This window comes from Dermochelys coriacea, chromosome 9, assembly GCF_009764565.3.
Source record: "Dermochelys coriacea isolate rDerCor1 chromosome 9, rDerCor1.pri.v4, whole genome shotgun sequence".
In the NCBI taxonomy this organism is placed as follows: domain Eukaryota; kingdom Metazoa; phylum Chordata; order Testudines; family Dermochelyidae; genus Dermochelys; species Dermochelys coriacea.
The window spans coordinates 80,314,853-80,330,079 of NC_050076.1; the positions used below are offsets into that span (position 1 = coordinate 80,314,853).

The following is a 15,227-nucleotide window of genomic DNA, read 5'->3' on the forward strand; positions in this document are numbered from 1 at the left end:
GTCAAGCTTTTTATTTTTCCCCTTGACTGCTCTATTGCTCAACTCAAGCTTGGAACTGAGACAGTTTCCAGGAGGCATAGGCCTTTGTGCCACAGTTTATCAGCAGCAAATGATATGAGAGAGAATGCCAAAGGAATTGTAACCCTTCCATTGTACCGTTATCACTAGCTGCTGTTGGGCTTACCCCAGCATCTCATGCTACTTCTAGGATTCTCATTAGTTTCTGATTAAACAGGCATCCTCCGAAGCTTAGAGAGCTGGGCTTTCAAAGCACTTTCGAAGAGCAGTTTTCTTTGTTAACTTGTATGCTGACTGTGCTACTCTGTCTTGCATTCAATTACAATAAGTAGTTTCTGTTGGTAAGCGAGTACATGGAAGTTGGGTGGTTCTTGGCTCTGAATATTGGCACATACTAATGGGAAGGTAATGCTGCCTCTCACTGAATATTCATGAGCAACTAATTTGTGCTTGTGTTTGCAGATTGGGCTTCAGTCATTTTTCTTGGCTGCTGAATGGAGTGAGTTCCTGGAAGCCTTGGCTGCAAATTAGGGAGGGGTTTTTAGTGTGTCCTCCTGGTTTTTAATTCCATGTTAAGTAGCCTGAGTGCAAAATGATTGGCATCCTCTGTTTCTGTTTGCCAAAAATTCAGTTTTATGCTATTCATATTTTCACATGGCAGCAATTGCTTTCTACGAGAGATCTTAACTCATTGTGTGTCAGCTCGATCTCCTCAAATCATGGGGAAAACCTCCGTTCCTTTTGTTTCCCTTTGCGTGTTGTGGTGTGGAGTGTCCACTATACTAGATGGCTGGTAAATTATGGAAGAAAAGAGCAGTTTCTGAAAGAATTGACTGACTATAGCTGGCAATGGCATTTCCATTCCTGATATACAAAAGATTCTTCTCTCACTCCTGCAGGCTTTTATATGGAAGTAATCTTCCACCACCATAAAGGCGGATTGCATTTGCCTGGAGAGAACTGCCCAATCTGAGCTAATGCAACAAGTCATGAGAATCCTTAACTCAATTGTGCGTATACATAGTAATGTTTTTTCACTGACTGGTGCCTTCACTCATCTACTACAGTATCACTTGACTCTGCGCATACTACAATAATCCAGAAACATGTTCTGCTTTTGTTTCTTCACGAGAGTCTTCGCTTGTTGGGAGTCATGGAAAAGGAGGACATGGTGTTCCAGAACATTCTATCCTGTCATGCAAAATTGGACCTCCTTTGGTTGTCATGTCTTCCGTTTACATATGAACCCATGTTCTTCCTCTTCCAAGATTCCATTGACTGAAGTCTGTCGGCAGCATTTAAGTTGTATTTTCTGGTAGTATCACCCCACAGTAGTGTGCCTTCCTTTGTTTTATATTGACTGTGATTTTTTTTTACTTATTTCAAGCATAAAACATAGTTAAATCTTATTCTGACCATTACTAATACTTCTGAGATCCCAAGTGACCCATTCCACATGGATGAAAAATACTGACTAAAGTGGGAGTTTCACTGCAAGTGGGTGGAGCAGAGAGTATTTGTTGTTTTTAACATACGATTCTTGCCAGCACAGACAGGCGTGAATGTTCCGGGAACTGCCTCTTGAGCACAGAACTCAAGCCGGAATCAACAGGTTGAATTGATTTTTTTCAGCCATTTTATTTTTATTACTTCTTAGAAATAGGGCAGGAGTTCTCTAGCCTGGTTAGAACAAACAGTGTCCCACAAATATTTCATGCCATTCTTTACACATTTTCAGTATTCCACAGTGTTTTTGGAGAAAGGTATTTGCCAAACTGCTTTAAAGCTTGTATGTGGGGTGTAAATTTGTACATGACCTCATATTTGTATTGTACTGTACATGTACCAAAATATCTTTGCCAAGCCCTAATGCCTGATACAGTAAATAGAAGGGAAGGATGGAAGCTGTAATCCAACTGCAGTGGTTCAGCAGTAATCAGACTTCCATGTAGCTTTATTTTAAAACACTTCTATGAAAAATTGTTTTAAAAGCCTAGCACATTTTTGTGGATCATTGTTTTAAAAATAAAATACCACTTAGGCTCTTAGCTTTGTTGGTGTGGTGACTCAGGGTATGAATGGATGGTTTGGGAGCATGTTTGTTTAAATAATAATTGAGATTAACCCCTCCCCCCCTTAGTCTTTGTGGTTTTGGATTGGGTTTTAGCAGCCGGGTTTTGCTTTTGTTTTGCCAGTATCTTGTACCAGTTCTTCAGCAGAAGTGCTTTTCTATTCAGATCTCACTGTAACTAGTTCTTCCTTTTGCTGTCATCCACTAGACTTGACGATTGAGCTTTTCTTTATTTTGAGACATGAATTTGCTGACTCCAAATTATTATGTCCTGACCTTGCAACTGGTGACATTTGGAAGTACAATATAGAGGTCTTTCGGCTTCAGTGGGTCCCTATGCTGCAAATGTCCATTCAAATATCTTTGCAGGTGAGAGCCTATCACAGTTGCCAAGCTCAAAGATTGCAACAGTTGGTGCCTCCGCAAGGATGGTGTCATTTTCTCATAGTTATTGCGTTGACAACAGTGGTGGAAGAAGATGTGGGAAAGGGAACTTTGTAGGGGGCCAGAAGTATTTTTCTCAGAATGGCAGCAAGTACTATCTCTGCTCCCTGTGACATAGACTTGAATAGTCACTGCCTTTTACAGCGGGAGGAAGAGTAGTTGCTGTGGGAGTTTATATTTTTAACTTTTGCTTGATTGAGGTGGGCACTGAGGTTGGTAACAGACTGTAGTGATATGGCCTGTCTGTCCTCAGGAATGTGAACTGTCTGCATCTGAGCAAATAAACAGACTCCAGGTCTTTCTGTCTGTCGAACACAACATGGCCTTTCTTTTTTCAGGATTCAGTAACAATCCAATAATAGTCCCCATAAATGTGCTTCTCTTCCCAGGATTATTAAAAAGAAAATCTATTCCCTTCTCGGACTCAAGCAGGAGTGCACCATTTGCTCTTCTCTTGGGCCTGGTCTCTCCTCTAACAGATTCTCATCACTTACCTCCTTCTGCTTTTGTACTCAGCAGCTGGGCCTGATTAGGGTTGCCAGGCGTCTCGTTTTCGACTAGAACACCTGGTCGAAAAGGGACCCTGGCGGCTCCAGTCCGTGGCGCAATGGGGCCCTGGGGCTAAGGCAGGTTCTCTGCCTGCCCTAGCTCCGTGCAGATCCCGGAAGTGGCTGCCAGGTCCTTGCAGCCCCTAGGCACATGGGCAGCTAGGGAGGCTCAGCACTCTGCCCCTGCACCTAGTGCCAGCTCTGCAGCTCCCATTGGCCAGGAACCACAACCAATAGGAGCTGCAGGAGAGGCACCTGCGGGTGCAAGGGCAGCGCACAGAACCTTCCTGGCCGCCCATGTGTCTAGGACAGAGGTGGGCAAACTACAGCCGGCAGGCCGCATCTGGCCCACAGCATCGTCCTGCCTGGCCCCTGAGTTCCTGTCCCGGGAGGCTCACCCATGGCCCCTCCCCTGCTGTTCCCCCTCCCCCGCAGCCTCAGCTCACTGCACCACCAGCACAATGCTCTGGGCTGTGAGCTCCTGGGGCAGCGCAGCTGCAGAGCCATGGCCTGACCCGGTGCTTTGTGCTGCATGACGCAACTGCCTGTCCTGGTGCAACCACACTGCCAGCCACCGGTGCTCCAGGAGGCGTGGTAAGGGAGCAGGGGGCGTTGAATACAGAGCAGGAGCGTTCTGGGGGTGTTCAGGGGCCGGGGATGTGGATAGGGGTCGGGGTGGTCAGAGGGCGGGGAACAGGGGGTTGAATGGGGCAGGGGTTCCGGGGGGCAGTCAGGAAGGAGAGAGGGGTTGGATGGGGCGGCAGGGGGCAGTTAGGGGTGCTGGGTCCGGGGGCGGTCAGAGAGAAGGGGTGTTTGGATGGGGCAGGGGTCCCTGCGGCGGTCAGGGGACAAAGAGTGGGGTGGGAGGGGTGGATGGGGCAGGGGTCACAGGGGGGCAGTTGGGGGCGAGAAGCAGGGGGTCTTGGATAGGGGGCGGGGGCCGGGCCATGTGTGGCTGTTTGGGGAGGCACAGCCTCCCCTAACCAGCACTCCATACAATTTCAGAAACCCGATGCGGCCCTCAGGCCAAAAAGTTTGCCCACCCCTGGTCTAGGAGCCTCAGGGACCTGGTGGCCGCTTCCTGGGAGCCGTGGTAAGCGCTGCCAGGACCCCGAACCCCGATCCCCCTCCCCAGCAATGTGTTGTGTTGTTTATATGAATGGTCACTTTTGTCAAGCTTGGCCTAGTGTAAAATGTTCTTTTAAAACAAGTAGAGAGACAGGCATTTGGACTGGGCGTAGCAGGAGCAGGAGATTGAGAATGGCAAGGCTTTGTGTGGATGTGTGTAGGGGGATCAGTAAGTCCTCCTGGGTTTTGGATTTTCCAGCCCTGCTTTCCTTGCCTAGATTTTCAAATACCTGAATTGACAAATAGAGCAAACAGCTTGACAGGGAGAGAGAGAGAAGGTTTTTTGGCATTCGAGGACCTGTCCTTTGATATGCATAAGCCTCCTCTTGTCTGCTTGGAGCTATAATTGAGGCTAGTGTCTTGCTTGATTTTTACTGATGAGTTCTACCAGCAGTCACCAGCCACAGAATGGTTCATTTTTCAGTTTGGAGTGAATGTTTGCCTGTTTGACAATCAAAAGACTAGCATCTTGGGGAAACCACCCTCTTCAATGATTTCACAACTATTGTGTGGTGGAGGCACAGCTTCTCAGCTGAACTTTTCTCTGAGTGTTGCTGCATTCACCCTCCTGATACCAGTGTCTCTTTTCTGGCCTCATCTGGATCTTTTTTTTATGGTGGCACCAGTCAAATTATTAGTTGCTTTGTTAAGTTCATGTACTGTCAAGGTTTTTCTTTCTTTCTTTCTTTCTTTCTTTCTTTCTTTCTTTCTTTCTTTCTTTCTTTCTCCCTGACCAATGTGTGTGTGTTTTAAATATATAATAGCGATCAATAAAAAGCCATGTGTAGCCCTTTCAAAACTTTATTTAATCTTTTGCTTCAGCTTTGGTACAGCTTAGAATGCAAATACTTACAAAAAGCTTCAAAACCTGGAAAACACTGAAATCCTAATAAATCTCTAATTGTCTTGGGTGTGTCTTTGGTATTAAAGCATTTAGCCAGTTTTTGTTTAATCTGAGATGAGTAAAATATCAGCAAACAAGGTATATTTGTTTTCTCTCATTAATAAGTTTCAAGTTCAGTTAAAAGTAAAGAAGTCGACAAGTTGGAAGCTTGTTGAAAGAAACCTCTCCAGCCGGGCCGCCTTATGCTGTGTTGATGATAATAGAAAATATTGAATGTGTCTGTACTGTGAAGTATGCCCGAGCTGTCACTGTGTGTATTTGAGAGCAGTGTATGGAACTGGCTGGAGAAAGAAGAAACAGACATGGAAAATATAAGGTGGCCCCCGACTTTGATGGGCCCATCATTTTTCTTCATGGTAGTATTATATTGTACAATGAATTTTGACACTGTTGTGTTGTTCCTACCTAAAGAGGCCAAACTAACTCTGACTATCCAGTTCTGTGTCAACTCTTCAATCTCTAGGAAAGGAAGAAAAAGTTTGAGAAGGATGGTGAGAAGTTTTATTCCATGCTGGATCGCCATTTGCATTTATCGTCTAAGAAGAAAGAGTCCCAGTTACAGGAGGCAAGTGTGAAATTTTCTTTAGAAGTTTCTGTTTCTTGCAGTCTAGAAGAAGTAATAGCAGGTACATTGGACTCCTGGCCAGTGCACGTCTCTTTCAATAATGAAAGATTAAATCTATGGAAAGTTCCTTTTGATGGGAATGGTCCATCCAGACTGAGCTTGTCTCTAACTCCAGGGGGTAATCATTTCAGATCAAGTTTGAAGCACATTGACAAGGCAGTCTAGGGAAGCTGGTATAATCCATGCTTACACAGATGTCTCTCTGGCCCTCTACTGCCTAGATTTGAGTCTGCTGCCACCTCAGCTAACAAACTTGGTCCTTGAGCTCAAGCTGAAGAGACCCTGCTTTTGTACCCAGAAGTCCTGGTGTCAATCCTCCAAGGGTGTGTGAGGCAGGGACACTCTCTTACACTTGCATTCTCTGTGCTTGTGCTGTACTGGTTCTGTGGTTAGATAGGGAACTGCCATTTGCAGGTGTCTCAGTCTGGCACCTTTCACAAAAACTAACGCACTTTAAAAAAAAGCCTTATTCCTTGCAGAGTGGCACTAAGTTCTGAATTAATATGAGCATATGGGATGCAGCTAGGAGACATTGTAATGGGAAATGTGACCAATGTTCCAGTCAGATATGGTCCCCATAGAGCATTCAAAACCTGGGTTGGCTTCTTTTGTGGCTTGAGAAGTAGTAGCTATCACTTGCAGCGAAATATACAGACACCACTAAAGAATTATTATTCTTTTATGTGATTTTTTTCCCACCCCCCTCACGCAGGCTGACTTGCAGGTTAATAAAGAGAGACACAATTTCTTTGAGTCATCCCTGGAGTATGTGTACCAGATCCAGGAAGTGCAGGAGAGCAAGAAGTTCAGTATTGTGGAGCCGGTGAGTGCCTCCTTTTTATCATCACACTCTCACATTTATTGACTTGCCTAGGTGAGCAAGGAAGGATGGGAAATGTCAAATTGGATCCTGTCCTACTAACGATTCCACGTAGGCCCCTATGATGAGGCAAAGCCAAATGTACAGCATTAGCGATCTGTTGTTTCACTACCTCTGCTGCTGCTTCATGAAGATAAAGAATAGTGAGGTCTTTTTTTATCTCTAAAAGTGAAATGTGCCTAACGAGCCAGACTCTGGAGATTGCTACACATTTTGCTAAGGATTGTCCCATTCACCTTGCGTGTGGTGAGATGTATAGCCCTTGAAGGTTGAAGAGTGACACTAAAGGGAGAGATGCCTGCTGGCCCAGCTGCCTGCTGTGGTACAGGCCTGTCTGGTGCAGGCTCATCACTTTAACAGGGAGCCTGTGGATCACAGCTCATTATGCTGGTTGAATGAATAACTGTACCCTGGAGCAGGACCTCCTCTGGCTAAGTGTACATAAGGAGGGGCTCTTGGTGTATTCTATCCTTAAGTCTTTCATTGTTCTTCCAATGAAATCTTTCATTTCTGGTAGTGTTTTACTGTGACACGCAATACACATCCAAAGGATCATAGCTGTCATTTGTGGTGGCACAGACTTCTCATGGCTCTGGGGGCTTTTGTGGCCAGTGAACTACATCTCCATCTGCCCCCAGGATTGTGGGAGAATGAAAGTGTGTAACAGCACCAATGCCTCTCTTTCTGCGATCCTGCTTACAGCATAACTGGGTAGGATTTGTGGATCTGGCCCATGTCTGAACTAATATGAGCATAGTATGATCAGTTGACACTATGAGGCATATGCATAGATTACACTTTTTAAAAAAATCATTACTTGAGCAATTGTGAATACTTTAACTGTCAAAGCACTGGGTACAAATCCAATCTCACATGACTATATTTTATTTTATGGCTGTTATTAATTCTGTTTGACTGTAAAGATCACAACATGTTTGATTTAATTAAATCTGTTCTCTGTCCACCTTTTGCCTGATTTTATACTATTGTCTTTGACGCAAAGGCTAATCCATCATCTTTCTTTCCTGCGCAGGTGTTGGCCTTTCTTCACAGCCTCTTTACATACAACAATCTGACAGTTGAACTCACACAGGACTTCCTCCCTTATAAACAGCAGCTTCAGCTCAGCCTGCAGAATGTAAGTTCCTGTCCAGCTGCACACACAGTCTCTTATCATGCTCTCTGTCCTGCCATGCATCTAAATACCTCTGGCATAAAAACCTTCCCATGCAGGGTGGACAACCCTTGTTTGCTTTCTGGAAGGGGCACAAAAGTGCTCTTTCCTTCATAAAAATGCCTTCTGTCCATAAATTCCTTTCTTCCTAGAAAGAACAGACTACAGGTGCTACTACGGCATATTTCATAGATTTAAGGCCAGAAGGGACTCCTGTGATCATGTACTCTGACCATCTGCATAACACAGTCCATAGAATTTCACTCAGTAATTTCTGTATCAAACCCATTGACTTGTGGTTGCGGTAGGGTATGTTTTTTAGAAAGGCATCCAATCCTGATTTTAAAGATTTCATGTGATGGAGAATCCACCACAGCCTTTGTAAGCTGTGACAATGGTTAATTAACTGTAAAAAGATTTGTATCCTTACATGGCCAACATTCATAGCCTCAGGAACAAGAGCTGTAAGGTTGTGCCAAACCCAGTGTGCTGCTAAATCCTTTTGAATTGCTGAATGTGTGTTTAAAAATAATTGATTTTTATTTTATTTGGAGAGGTGACATGATTCTGTATTAACAAAATGGTAGAAATGCAAATGAAAACGTTGCAAACATTCTCTATGTGCATGACTATTCTTATCATAGGGCTTGAGCCAGTGCCCAAGTTAATGTGTTTGTTGCAAACTATGTGTACTCTGTAATGATAACTCAAAGCAGGAGTTTAGGTGCCTCATCCTTCTGGCATTAAAATTTTCTGTTGTGATCTCTTCATTATTAAAGAACAAAAAGCTACCCTCGATCATAACACATTTTGTTCCTCAGCCACTGTGTCCCCAGCTCCATGCATATGATGTTCAACCCTGTCGGTCCACTGACCATTATGGGCCAGCTTTTCTGCTAGCTTCAGGACTTGGGGTTTTTTGATGCCATATTTTCAATCTGCCACTGATCATTCCCACAAAAGTGAGCGTGTGGCATTTTGTGTATGCTGACAATGCATTTGTGAGTGCCCATTGGAAACTTGGGGGCCAGCTACCAGATTTGTTTGCCCGTGTTCAAGCATCATTCTTTTGTTCTCTCACCAGACGAGGAATCATTTTTCCAGCACGCGAGAGGAGTTGGAAGACCTGAAGAAAAGGATGAAAGAAGCTCCCCTGACTTGCAAGCTACCCGGGAAGCCAACCATAGAGGGTTATCTGTACACTCAGGAGAAATGTAATGGCCTGTGTACACATCTGTATATGTTAAACAAGTGTAGGGTCCAGCCATAGGTTGTACAGCTTGCCTAGTTATGCATCCAACTCTAAGCTTCATTCAGCTTGCAGACAGGAGTCTGTATAGCTATTATAGCCATGGGGATGTTTGTATGGGTGTGCCTTAGCTGTTGGGTGTGCTAGTCACTGAGCCAGAAGCAAGTGGGTTCATATCTCCCATCCATCTTGTACCTACTGCCTTACATACCTGATCATGATCTGATCATGCCTTACATACCTGATCATCCAGAGCTAGCTGTAAATGCAGTGCAGTCTTGGTGTGGGTGTGGCAGGCACTGTTACTGATGCCATCTTTTGGCTGAGACATGTATGCAAGATGCTAATTGCCTTTTCTCTGGTGACTGTCTGGGTAAGATTTAATAATCCATTTTACAGATGGGGAGACTGAGGCTTGGAGGAATGAGTTTTAGCCATTCTTTACCAGAATAAACTTGGTATCCTGACCAATATTCTCTTGCTTAATAAGAAAGGTTTCAGTGCCCATCTATCTCAGTGTGAGCTACAGAGCGGCTGCAGTACCACTCCCTGCTTCATCCCGTGCCTGGCGTCTAAAGCTTGAGTCTGAAGTGCTGGAGTCCAAATCTAGTCTATTCTTTCCTTTTTTATCAAGATTATACTATATCCAATAATAGTGCACCTGAGGCTGTAAATTATATTTTGCAGAGAAAGCCCATATCAGGTTCCTGATGATAATTTGATAGAGACACTGTGGGTGCTGAATCCCTCCCATTCCCTCCAGATGTTCTTTCACCCCATTTTTGGCAGTGTCAAGGGTTTGAGTGAGCGTTAGTATTTGGACTTGTCCAAATAAATAATCTGATATATTAAAAGGGTTGCAAGAGCAGATGTCGGGGGCAGACATAGAGATGAAAAGGCCTAGGTGTATCTTTTTGGAGTTGTGAGAAAGAGAATGACAATTCAGTTTCAGAAATAACTGGGACAGATCAGCTGTTATTTAGTCTCTGCTCCTGTGGAAACATGGCACTTGGTGTCTGAAACACAGTAGTTCTTGTACTCTGAAAGACAGAAGAGCTGTTACATGTAGCATGTTGGCCAAAGCACCGTCTGTTCCTTTGTTCTTATAGATGTTCATATTCACAACCTGCAAGTATGTAGGTTATGCACCAATATTTAGAGTGTCAAATTTTTCTGGCCCCTTCCATCTCAAATGCCTTTCTTCCAGACAGTTCATACAGTGACTCCACTTGTTGCACGAGTTGTAATACTCCAAACTATTGCCTGAGATCTGGTCTCTAGTTGCTAGGATAAAAGCCTATTACTTACTGCCCGCTAGAAGTTGACAGGGGCCAGTGTTTATCAGCAGGGGATTGAACCCCAGCCTTCATCACTGTGTCTGTATGTGCATGTGGCAGTGGATTAGTTATATAAGCACAAACATTGACAACTCTGCACTCCCAGGTCAGATTCCTACAAGGGAAGCCACTAAGCAGGATATTGGGTTGGGGCTGCCCATTCGCTAAATGGCCCATTTGATATATTTATGTAAACAGGGCAAATATTGGCTGCTCATAGAAGACTATCAACTAGTCTTGTGTAAAAAGAAACCACACACATGAATACACAGTCATTTTAGACCACAAGGAAATTTTATACATTCCTGCATGATAATGAACTATATTTACTGCCTTTAAATTAGTTTCCTATGAATTGGTTAAAGAAAAAACAAGATGTTTGAAATAGTTCAATTGGTTCTTTTGGGGGGAAAAAAGTTGAGGCACGTCAGGAATAGAATGGTTCAATTAAGACAATGGAAGAAGAGTGGAAAACAAATTGCAGGGTAACATAAATGTCAATGGAAGAGGATATTTTAATGCGCTGTTGTCTTTATTCTGTCATCAAAAAGTTATCAGGAAAAAACAGTAGTGTCCATTTAAAAACAAATAAACATATACCTCCCCCACCCCTACCCCAACCCCCAGCTCACCTCCCAACCCCCGGGATGTTGCCTGTGTACTTCTTGGCCTAGATTTGCCAGTCCTGTTTGGTTTGCCATGTCAGAGTCACACAAATGCCCTTTCATCAGCTTTTCCTTCTGAGGAGGCTGGTGCTAACTTTTATCCAGTGCTTACTTTCCTCCCTTGTTACTGCTGCTTCTGACACTGGCAATGCTGCAAATAGAGCTCCATGTTTTCCTGTGTGTCTGAACAGCCCCTAGCACAACAGGCAAGGCCGGCCCACAACATTTTGGCATCTGAGGCAGGGAGCTCAAATGACGTCCCCATTCCTCCTTGCTTGGGCCAAAACTTTGAAAGGTCTCAATTCTCCCTTCTTCCTGTTCTACCCCTCTCATGGTACTGCTCTGCTACCTATCCCAATAAAGGAGAACTAACAACTTAAAATGCTTTGTTCAAAAATTTTAAGTAACACTTAACTTTCAAACTCCTGAACAGCAAATGTAACATTTCTTGTCTGCATAGTAAACACTGGCATTTTTATCTGTTTGAATAATCAAAGTGGTGCTTTCCATGCCTTCTTGGCTGCAAAGATTTGAACTGCTTCCTGAAGGTCCACAGTCTGGATCAGCTCATGCTCTATTGAGATGGTTGCCTCTCCTGTGTCATTGTGGAGCGTAGATGTGTTTTTATTAACTTCGGCTTGGAGTTAAACCCTCGAGCTTTTTAATTTTTTTAAACTGTTACAAGAAGTGCTAGAAGTCTGCGCAGAGCAACAAAAGCATTTGGAAAGAGGATGGTCATCTTATTTGTGCACATATATTCCAGAACAGCCTTTGGAGTTGATCCTGCTGAAATGTATCTGGAAAGGGCTTTCAGTTCATTATCTAAATCACTCGCATCAATATCGTGCATGTCCTCATGTGTCAACACTGTCTCTAGTGCCCTGCATTGCTGGTGTAGGTAGTCTTCAAGTATAGTGAAGAGTTTTGGAATATCATACCACATCTCAAATATACTGCTGTGTTCCTTGAACTGCATGAAACATTCTTCAACTGACTGTATTGCACCATCTAGCACCTGGTTAAAGAATTCAACTTTGAATTGTTGTTTGGGGTCTCTTATGGGATTGTCCCACGCCTTGTAATCAAAATGTCTTCTTCTTCGATGACTCTTGTATTCTTGAATGGGTAGGAAAATAGCTTCAGTGTGAAGTTCCTCTGCCAACTTCTGTGCACTCTTCAGAACGTTTTGAAATCTCTCATCTGACTGGTAAGGCTGTGGGTATGACTTTATTTTATCCAGTTGTCCCATTGCTCCAGATATATCAAGGTAAACACTTTGGAGTCTCTTGCTTACAACATTTCAAACAGTATGTCATGCCACAACACTAAGCCACACAGAAATTTGAAGTTATGTATGTTTCTGGTGATTCCATTTCCCTCTACCACTGTTCTCCCATGAAGAGTTCCTGTCATACATTATCCTCCCTAATGGTAACTATGGCATCATCTATCTTCCCAGTTTGGTGTTTGATAGGCTTTATCGCCTCCACTCGACTTTCCCATCGTGTGGCACTCAGTGGTTTCAGTGTCAGAGAGGATGTTCCCAGATGTTGCTTCAAAATTTGCATCAATGAGTTGATGCAGAGAAAAATACATAGATGCTTTGAATTGCATTTAAAAATTCAGCAGTCTCACTAGAAGCATCGCTGACCACCAAGTTCAATGAATGAGAACTGCATGAGACAAAAAAAGCTCGAGGGTTTAACTGTCGGATCCATGTCTGCACTCCTCTGTTCTTTCCTCTCATTTTGGCGCCATTATCATAGCCCTGACCTCTCATGTCAGCTATTGCAATTCCTGTATCTTCCAGCTTTTCAAGAAGCACATTTGTCATACCAGCTCTTGTAGTATCATCAATGTCAATACATTCTAGAAAATGCTCTCTGACAGTCACCATTGCAGGGACATTTTCACCAGGTTCTGTTGTTATAAAATGCACCATTAAAGTCATTTGTTCCATATGGCTGATGTTAGGTGTACAGTCCAGAATAATAGAGTAATATCTAGCTGACTTCAGATCTGCCACAATCTTCTGTTTGACTTTTGTTGCCAAAAGTAACTGTATGATCTCATTTTGAATTGTTTTTCCAAAGTAGTGGTGTGTGTACATTTCTTTGGTGGTGACTCTTCTTAGATGCTCCTGGAGTACAGCATCAAACTCAGCCATCAGCTCCACAATTTTAAAGAAGTTTCCATTGTTTGGCACATACAGCTGATCTGAAAGGCCACGCAGTGCTAGGTTTTGGGTAGCAAGCATTCTCACAATGGCAATGAGCCTTTTCAGAACATTTTGCCAGTAAAGAGACTTTGATGCAATCTTCTCTTGATGTTGATCATCTATGGTGGCCTTTAACCTTAGTCTCATCTCACGCTCTTTCCACCTATGGAATGCTCTCTGGTGATTTGCTGCCTTCTCATGGCATGCCAGATTTCTAGCCAGATTTTTCCAGTCCTTTGTTCCTGTAGAACCCAATGTGGCTGGAACATTAGACTGGAAGAGTTTGCAACAAAAACAGTATGCAGCATTCTGGGGTTTTGAGTACATAAGCCATGGCCTCTCCACTTAGTCACCATTATGGATTTCACACCAGTAATGTGTGGATGGAAACGTCTATTTGATTATCTTTGGGGAGCATGAAGTTTTTCACATGCTGTGGCCCATGCAGTACAAGGAAGTCCCTCAGGCTACTGCTCAAGTAGGTCTACAGTCCTGGATCATCTAGACTTAAGGAACTAAACTCAGCAGCAGCTGTTTCTTGCACCTCCACCACACTCTTCTCTGATCTACACTTTTCTTCAGGAATGTGCATGGTTACATCCATTTGTGCTGGAGATATGGATGCTGCAGTAGCTGCCAGGTCACCTGCACTCTGACTGACTAAGATCAGGCATCTCCTCACCACTCATATCCTCACTGGGGTCGGAAGGCTCAACGTGAATATTTGTGTCTATGTATCTCAGGAGCGCTCCTTCCTGCTTAGGTAGAACGCAAAGGAAGCTTTTCTTTCTTTTTCTGAATGCTGCCCAGAGGGGCGTTTTCTTCTTTCACTCATGACTGCTGTTCTGTGCCAGCTATAGTGGCTCTCAACATTCAGTTGAAGGGGACAAATAAGCAGGCTGGTAGCAGGACCTGAGTGAGGGAAGATCTCAGCATCTTAAGGGCCTAACTGGCTCCTGCTACTTCAGTTGACTGCCTGTTCTCCTCAAGTGGGTTCAGGGAAGCAGTAGGAAACAGGAAGCTCCCTGAGAAGCTGGTGTTAATCAGTCCAGGCTCCTGGGGGTGCTAGAGAGGTACATAAGAGGCTACTCCTCCTTTCTCTCCCTGCAGCTCCTGCTGCTTTCTGTTATTCCCTCTCACCTTTTCTCCTGCCTGCCTGTTATGTCTCTTGTGCCCCCCTTCATCCAGCACAGCACTCCACCATCTTTGTGCATCAAGAGCAGAGGGCATACATATGCACCAGCAGCAGACACAATTTTCTACACGCTGGGTCCTAGTGGAGCCCCCTATTTCCTCTAGAGTCTGGCACCTGAGACGGCCGCCTCAGTTCGCCTCATGGTAAGGCCAGCCCTGACAACAGGGCTCTGATCCTGATTGGGGCTTACAGGCCTATCTCAATATAAATAATAAAGAGTAATAACAATGGTCAAGGGTATCACTATATCAGGCAGCAGGATACAATGATGCACTTGTGCCTGATGCTGTATAAGCATAGTTCTTGCCCCAGAGAGTTGACAGTCAAACTAATGCATGCTCTCTATTGACTCTTGACTATCTTTGTGTTTTTGCAGGGGCACTGGGCATATCTTGGGTGAAATATTATTGCCAGTATGAGAAGGAGTCAAAGATGCTAAGGATGACTCCCATGGAGCAGAAGCCTGGAGCTAAGCAAGTGAGTTGATTCCTTATAGGTGATATCTCTGCAAACACTGAGAGTCAGCAGGTGCTGCCTCATTTCCTTCTATTCTGACGTGTTTCTTCTATGAGAAAGTACAAGTATAAATATCTATATAGCAGGTACATTCCATCCCCGTTGTATGAAGCAGTGATGTACACAATTCCAGTTCATAAAAAGTATTGGTATTTAAGTGCTGGATTGACACATCTGGAGACGGAAGGCCTCTTTGTTGTCTCAGAACAGATATACCATGGACATACAAGGAAAGCTTTCCCCAGCCACACACAC

The 15,227-nt window shown here is 44.0% G+C and overlaps 1 protein-coding gene across 6 annotated transcripts in view; it reads left to right on the forward strand.

The window, feature by feature from the left end:
* OPHN1 (oligophrenin 1) overlaps positions 1–15,227 on the forward strand; it is a 133,221-nt gene that overhangs the window by 69,794 nt on the left and 48,200 nt on the right. For all 6 annotated transcript variants that reach the window (XM_038416333.2, XM_038416332.2, XM_043492032.1 and 3 more), the window contains 5 exons: positions 5,577–5,678; positions 6,451–6,561; positions 7,652–7,756; positions 8,877–9,006; positions 14,833–14,933. In XM_038416333.2, the coding sequence (XP_038272261.1) occupies positions 5,577–5,678; positions 6,451–6,561; positions 7,652–7,756; positions 8,877–9,006; positions 14,833–14,933 (549 nt within the window). The remainder of the gene's footprint in view (positions 1–5,576; positions 5,679–6,450; positions 6,562–7,651; positions 7,757–8,876; positions 9,007–14,832; positions 14,934–15,227) is intronic.